Consider the following 7,727-nt stretch of genomic DNA (forward strand, 5'->3'; position numbering starts at 1 on the left):
CTAAACTAATCTGTGAATATGAAGTTATGTTTTTAATTAATAAATATTGCAAAACATCACAACAGAAAGTTGTATAAATTTGAGGGCATCGTATTTGGGAATAAACCCAGTTGTATGCCTCAGAGAAGAGGAACAGCTGGCCATGACTAAAAGTTGTAGTGGGGTGGGGGAATGCCTCCCGATACTGCAGATCTTTCAAAATAAGGGTCAGCAGAGTGCAACATGGAAAAAAAAAACATTTCCTCTTGCATTTTTCTTTTCTGGCGTTTGTAATCTACCAAAAAAAAAAAAAAAATTTTTTTAAGATACGAAGATGCCAAGAACAGCAAATGTGCTGACTCTTAAACGATCTTTTCAAGAACAATAACCAAACTTTGAAACAGAAAACCCATTCATGGCACTATAAATGTTTTGTTGTCTACAGAAATCCCGATGTACAAAGCATCGTCTTTAATGAAATTTCTGGTCTTTAGAGTCTCCAAAGAAAGGAATTTGGGGTAGCCAAATCCGAGTGTTTCAATGTCGGGGTGGGGCTTCTTGAACTGTTTCCTTGTAGGATCAGGTACAAAACGTTCCACAATGTTCTTACGTTTGTCAGGGTCAGCAGCTTGATCATACAAGGTAAAGGTTACTGGAAGCCGGAATGGCCATTCGAGTATGTTATCATACTCTCCTGGTAAGATTTTAAAATACAACGAAAGATATTTGCCATCTGAATTCCCGTAACCATTCAGAAAAACCGATGCCGATACTTTATAACCATTCCTTGATGTGTAAAACGGTTGACAAGTCAGTTCTTTGGCTCCTTTGTAGGCAGCCTCTAAATATTTTGTCTTGTAGTCACTGATCTTCCAAATGTAGCTTCCATTGGTGATCTGTGTACTGGCATGAAGAGCGTTCTTCAGTTGACGAATCTCCTGCTGTTGCTGTCGTACCAGTTCCCAGACCAAGCTCAAATGGCGTTTGATATTTTCTTCCATATGACTGTCCAAATGGAACCTTTGGCACTAGAAAAATGGTAAAGAAATAAAAAAATTTGTTAATATTCAAGTATCCAACTTCATCCAAAATGTTTGTCGTGTCAGAATGTCTTTCTTACTACAGATACACCTGATACTGTCAGGTGTCTATAAACATACCTGATATTGTCAGAAGTGTGTATTATCTATCTCCTGTATACACACCTGATATATTATCAAAGATGTGTGTTGTCTTTTATATACACACCTGACTGTCAGAGGTATTGTTGGGCAATCTGAGGCTGGTCTTAGCCAGCGAAAAATTGCCGAAAATCTTCAAATTCCTCTTGCTACTGTTAATAGAATTATGGTGCAATTCAAAAGCCAAGGAAAGGAATCAACAGATTCTCGTCCTGGCCGACCTGGGTCCTCAGAAAGGATGCTTCACTGTTTGAAGAGAATTATGGAAAACTAACTCCGTTCGAAGGCTTCTGACATTGCAAAACAGCTAGAATTTAGTCCAAGAACGTGTGCTACATATCTGCATAAGCTTGGGTATTATGGACGAGCAGCTAGAAGAAAACCTCTCCTTCAACCAATTAATTTCAAATAAAAGATTTTGAAAATTAAAGGTGTCTATTAACTTCCTGTGTACACAACTGGAATATCCTATTTGATACAACTCATTCTATCTGAATCGTTATTTTACTATATATATATCCGATACTGTGTGTGTTGTTAACTGTATACACACCTGACGTACTGTCACTTATGTATATTGTGGTGTATTTGTGTGTAGAACATTAACAGAATTGAACCATAAGATAAATTCTTACCTTGGTCTTGCAGCCAGCCTCTTTAAAAGCACAAGTAATTGAAACAGAAGGACAACGTTCTTGAATGTGAACTTCGACCTCTTCTCTGGGGATTTTTGCTGTTTCACACTGATTGGGACATTGCACAGGGAATCGGGGACATTTGTATTGATGAGTCTGAGAGAGAGAAAGATAAATAAAAGTCAGTTTAAGATATTTTTAACCCTTTAGCATTCAGATTATTCAATAGCATCATAGCCTGGAGATCTGGCTAGTTTGAACATAAAGCAAATAGAATATTTAATATCTGTATATATTTGTGAGGTATATATCAACCCTTTTGATATGAAACCCAGCTGAAACCACTTCTGGCTCTTTAGTTACAAATGCCTTGTTTTCAAAAGTTCTGAATTAAAATCTTCCACCAAACCTTAGTCACAATTCATGTTCTTAACGCAGAGTGTCAAGGCAGATGAAATGCTGCCAAGCGTTTTGCCTGACCTGTCAACGATTCTGCCAGCTCGCCACCATTATCCGCTTCTTTCCTTATAATTATGTTGAAACAGCATCAAAGAAAACTGAAAACTGTCCGCCTACGTACATTTTTGTCATCATCATCATCATCATCACTACCAACATCATCTTACTGTGTCACTGGCACACAAGACGGGTTGTCTGTGACAGGACCTAAAAAAGCCTCTTCTACCGTGTTTCAGTTATACAGGGGAGCCTCAGTTTACAAATGCCTTTCAATCACAAACAAATCGGTTTATGAACAATTTTTTAAAACCTAAATTGTCTCAGCTTTGATGAACAGTGTCTTGAATAACAAACACAAACCAGCAACAACAGTTGGTGACAACAAACTGGGAATATCAGCAGAAGAGCATCAAAGACTTCCAGCTCCCACTCAATGCATATTGATTTATAAAAGTGTTTAATATACTCTGTCGTATGTTATGGCAACATAATGAAATACCTACAAAGTCATTAATGACCCTGCTTGCATTTGTTTTGCCTTCTGTTATGTCTCAGCTCTACTGCTATCTAGCACCTTCGGATGATCTCTACTCAACCGCTACACAACTACTACTAGACTGCTACTCGACACTCCTACCATGGCCAAACTACCTCTATTTATATGTCTTGGGAGATCCTACTTCTTCACCTGGGGGTGTCGACACAACACCTTTTGAATTTCCAATTGGGAAAATACTTTGTTTATAACATTTTGGGAGATGAATGACCTTCAGGAATGAATAAAACTCTTAAACTGAGGCTCCACTGTATTCGGGGCTACATCTCTCTCAGACCTGTTTGCCTTCAATGAAGATGGCAGAGTTGTCGTCGTTCTCGTTCATCATTATTTCTAGATTCCAGACAGGGCTGTTATTGCAAGGAAGAATTCTTGGGAGAACTTACCTGTAATGTTTCTTCTACAAATTCTCGTTTACAATACTGACACAGGACAGTTCTTTTGTGGCATTCATTCTTCATATGATTTGAGAGATGTCGTCTGTCAAGGCGAGCGCCACACTTGTTCTCGCACCACACGGATTCATATGGACAGTTGCCATTGTGATTCTACAGAAGCAATAAAAATGGTTTGTCTGAGACTACAAAAGTAGCAAAATGGTCTTTCGGTGAGCGTTAGAAAAAGTTGGAACATTTGAAGGGGCCTCTATCTGGAAGCTTGATTTGTTAGAAATAGAAGCCAAATCTTCCTCAGATTACACCCTACTGTCTTAAATTGGGAAAGGAGACATCTCAAATATTATAATTCTAGGACTAAAGTAATAACGCAGTTGGTAAGATTGAAGGGATGGAAGAGGTTCAGAGAAATATTGTCTCCATTGGCAACAAAGGGGTTAAGTTTGTCTCTGATTATCTTTCGCCCCCCCTCCCTACTCTCCAATTTTCTCTGTGAAAATCATGCTTATAAAGCATAAGGAGTATGGTGGAACACTGGTAATTAATTAAATTAAATTAGAATGATGATGATGATGATGATGACTGGAGAAAATGGAAGGAGAAAGACTTACCTCAAATTGCTCTCCAGAAAACTCGTTTCCACAAAATTTACACAGTACCCGTCGTCTTGGGCAGGTAAATTCTAGATGGTCATGGACACACATGCGAGAGAGGAGAGCGGAACAGCTGTTGGGGCAGGACACAGCATCGTAGCGACAGATATCGAGATGACTCTGAAGAAGAGGAACAACAACAAAATTGGTTAATCCAGGCATTTGAATAAAGTTGTTGATCTACATTTTTGCACATTGAATTTTCTAATGCTTAAAATTACACACACACACACACAGAACGTAAGTATATAATTGTTCAAGAATCAATAATTTTGCCACAATTGCCAAATGTAATGACCTCCATGCAATAATAGTTATTCATTAGAACTCAATTAAGCCTTCAACTCTCTTATTTCCCCCCTTTCCCCCCCTTCTTCAACTTAAATATGTAAATTTAACAATTCAAAAATTATTAACGAAAGGACATCAAATGCTTAATTAAAATAAATAATCATTAAACTTACCTGTAATTTTCCCAGTTGATCAACCCATTTGCATCCATCCTTGTAGTGTTTGCAGCGGATCAGACTGGTTGTGATCTCTGTGTAAAGGTTGTTATCAGGATAAAGCTGGAACGGAAAGAACAAACAATGCAGGAACTCAATGGAATCACCAATCAATATTTTTATTTATTTGAAATAGGCAGAGGCATGACTGTGTGGTAAGAAGTTTGCTTCCTAACCACATGGGTTTGGGTTCAGTCCCACTGTGTGGTACCTTGGGCAAGTGTCTTCTATATCTGGTCAACCAAAGCCTTGTGAGTGGATTTGGGAGGCAGAAACATTAGCCCTGTACAATATCTATACACTGAACAAGTTTTAGTACAGTATTAGTGACAATAGTACTAGATCTAATTCTAATATTCATATAATGGTCATCCAGAGTTAACAGACCGTGTGGTGTTAAGATGTCCATTAAGCTCAGACGCTCGCAGTTCCTGTGTTTGTCTTACCGAAGTTTAGTCCAGTCACAGAATTAGCAACAAACCACCACCAAATGAATGTGTAATGAGAAGAACTTACTTTGCTGTAGTCGAGAGGTTTGTCATCTTCAGGGCACTTGAATACACCAGCACTGTGAAAGAAAGGGAGAAAAAAAGGGGACAATCAAAGAAAAATGAAATCAATAAGGAAGAAAATAAAGACAAGGCAAATTATAACATTCTGTAGAAGGAGACTTAACCACTTAACGAACATTTTGGTTTCAATTTCCATGGAAAAAAAATTTTATTAATATTATTTATTTTGTATTTTATATAAGGAAGAATAAGTACACAAATTATTTTGGATCAGTTATGATCTATGATGAAGTTACTGATAGAAACGATAGTTACTGGTAGTTAACGATAGAAAACGGGAATAACATGATGAACGAAGTATTTTGTGTTAAAAAAAGTAAGTGACGGATACCTCAAGAGTACAGTGAACGTATATTTTCGTTCAAATATATAATTACTAGACATCTCTGAACGAAAATATACAGGATGAAATATTAAGAGTTTAATCAGGCCTTCGTTTTGCCAAAATGCTAAACTAAAGTATGAAGTTACTGATCGTTAATGCCAGAAAACAAGAATAACACGATGAACGAAGTATTTTGGATTAGAAAGAAGTGATGGATACCTCAAGAGTACAGTGAACGTATAGTTTCGTTCAAATATATAGTTATTAGACATCTCTGAACGAAAATATACAGGATGAAATATTAAGAGGTTAAACAGCTTTAGACATTAGAGAAATGTTCTGGTTGTGTTGTTCTTTAATTCAGTGGATCTTAAGTTTACAAATAACAATGCCTACCCTTATCAAAAATATATATACGAAAATTTTAGCCCCAATCAAAAGTTGGTTGGGATCAAAAGCCTGTAGCCTTTAGTGGTTAACAATATTATCTTGTGTCTTTTTAGATAATTCTTTCTGTTGCCAACATAATATTCTGTTTTTAGAACTCAATATACATTTTTACTTTTAAAATATGAACTAAGTGAACAGATGTGTATGGATGTGTGTAACTGTAAATATATCTGAGTGTGCATGCATATGTGTGTGTATGTTCACGTGTGTGTGAATGTATGTGTGTGTGTATAAGCATAGACAACAAAGATAAGACAAGTGATAGGATTCGATTATTTATAAGTTTTTTTTTTACACACATAAACCACAACAGGAAACCAAACGTCATGCGTGCGACCCACATCACCTCAAGAGGCATTTTGACAGCAAAAAGTTCCAGAAACAAAGAATATAGATGCATGCAATAACAGAGAATATGTGCAGGGCCCTGGAGGGTAGTCCAGACACAAACACACGCTGAAAACACACACACATGCATAGACACACACATATATACATACACACACATGCATGCATAGACATACACACATATGCGCATATACATATATATACACACACACATACATATATAAATATATATATACACACACGTGTGCTGATACATGGATGCAATTGAAAGCAGGAAAGGAAGGATTTAGCAGAAAACAAAAAAGTGACCCCTTTGCCTGGCATAGAATAACGGGAGAGACTGTATAACCAACCAGTTGACATATAAGACATTATCATCACCGAAAAGGGCAGCAGAGAGAAAATAGGTGAAGAAACCCCATAAAAACTTCCACTTGCACAAAAGAAATAGTGGCAAATGGTTACATCTGTAATATGTATTACTTAGATGATAGGTTTAGTTAGACATCAGTGAGGAGGTGTTAGTGATCAGATTCTAGAAAAGACAGACATTATTCCTTAATATTTCTTTGGTTACACCAACACCAGATACAGTGGTACTCTGAGTGTAACAAAAGAGTTTTCATGAAGGATTCACACGAGTATAGTTTAGGTGATGGTAGTTCTGTGCTAGTTCAGTATTGTTAATAGTACAATGATGCTAGCATTGGTATTAGTAGTTTGATAATGTTGGTATTAGAGTTAGTCGTTTAGTAACGTTAGTAGTCGAGTTAGTAATGTTAGTAATCGAGTCAATAGTTTAGTAACTGAGTCAGTATAGTAATGTTAGTATTGGTGTTAGTAGTTTAGTAATGTTAGTATTAGAGTTAGTAATTTAGTAATGTTAGTAACTGAGTTAGTAATTTAGTAATGTTAGTAACTGAGTTAGTAGTTTAGTAATGTTATTATTAGAGTTAGTAATTTAGTAATGTTAATAATAGAGTTAGTAGCTTAGTAATGTTAGTATTAGAGTTAATAGTTTAGTAATGTTAGTATTGGTGATAGTAGTTTAGTAATGTTAGTATTAGAGTTAGTAGTTTAGTAATGTTAGAGTTGGTGTTAGTAGTTTAGTAATTTTAGTATTAGAGTTAGTAGTTTAGTAATGTGAGTAACTGAGTTAGTAGTTTAGTAATGTGAGTAACTGAGTTAGTAGTTTAGTAATGTTAGTATTAGAGTTAGTAGATTAGTAACGTTAGTATTAGAGTTAGTAGATTAGTAATGTTAGTATTAGAGTTAGTAGTTTAGTAATGTTAAGGTTGGTGTTAGTAGTTTAGTAATGTTAGTATTAGAGTTAGTAGTTTAGTAATGTTAAGGTTGGTGTTAGTAGTTTAGTAATGTTAGTATTAGAGTTAGTAGTTCAGTAATGTTAGTATTAGAGTTAGTAGTTCAGTAATGTTAGTATTAGAGTTAGTAGTTCAGTAATGTTAGAGTTGGTGTTAGTAGTTTAGTAATGTTGGTGTTAGTAGATTAGTAATGTTAGTATTAGAGTTAGTAGTTTAGTAATGTTAGTATTAGAGTTAGTAGTTTAGTAATGTTAGTATTAGAGTTAGTAGTTTAGTAATGTTAGTATTAGAGTTAGTAGTTTAGTAATGTTAGTATTAGAGTTAGTAGTTTAGTAATGTTAGTATT

The 7,727-nt window shown here is 35.7% G+C and overlaps 1 protein-coding gene across 6 annotated transcripts in view; it reads right to left on the reverse strand.

The window, feature by feature from the left end:
* Positions 1 to 6: 6 nt before the first annotated feature.
* LOC106871852 (TNF receptor-associated factor 4) overlaps positions 7 to 7,727 on the reverse strand; it is a 59,329-nt gene continuing 51,608 nt past the window's right edge. For all 6 annotated transcript variants that reach the window (XM_014918575.2, XM_014918579.2, XM_014918577.2 and 3 more), the window contains 6 exons: positions 4,881 to 4,932; positions 4,323 to 4,427; positions 3,817 to 3,978; positions 3,197 to 3,358; positions 1,796 to 1,951; positions 7 to 1,007 (listed from right to left, as the gene is read on the reverse strand). In XM_014918575.2, the coding sequence (XP_014774061.1) occupies positions 393 to 1,007; positions 1,796 to 1,951; positions 3,197 to 3,358; positions 3,817 to 3,978; positions 4,323 to 4,427; positions 4,881 to 4,932 (1,252 nt within the window). In that variant the 3' untranslated portion in view covers positions 7 to 392. The remainder of the gene's footprint in view (positions 1,008 to 1,795; positions 1,952 to 3,196; positions 3,359 to 3,816; positions 3,979 to 4,322; positions 4,428 to 4,880; positions 4,933 to 7,727) is intronic.

The sequence above is a fragment of the Octopus bimaculoides genome, chromosome 26 (genome assembly GCF_001194135.2).
Source record: "Octopus bimaculoides isolate UCB-OBI-ISO-001 chromosome 26, ASM119413v2, whole genome shotgun sequence".
Lineage (NCBI taxonomy): Eukaryota > Metazoa > Mollusca > Cephalopoda > Octopoda > Octopodidae > Octopus > Octopus bimaculoides.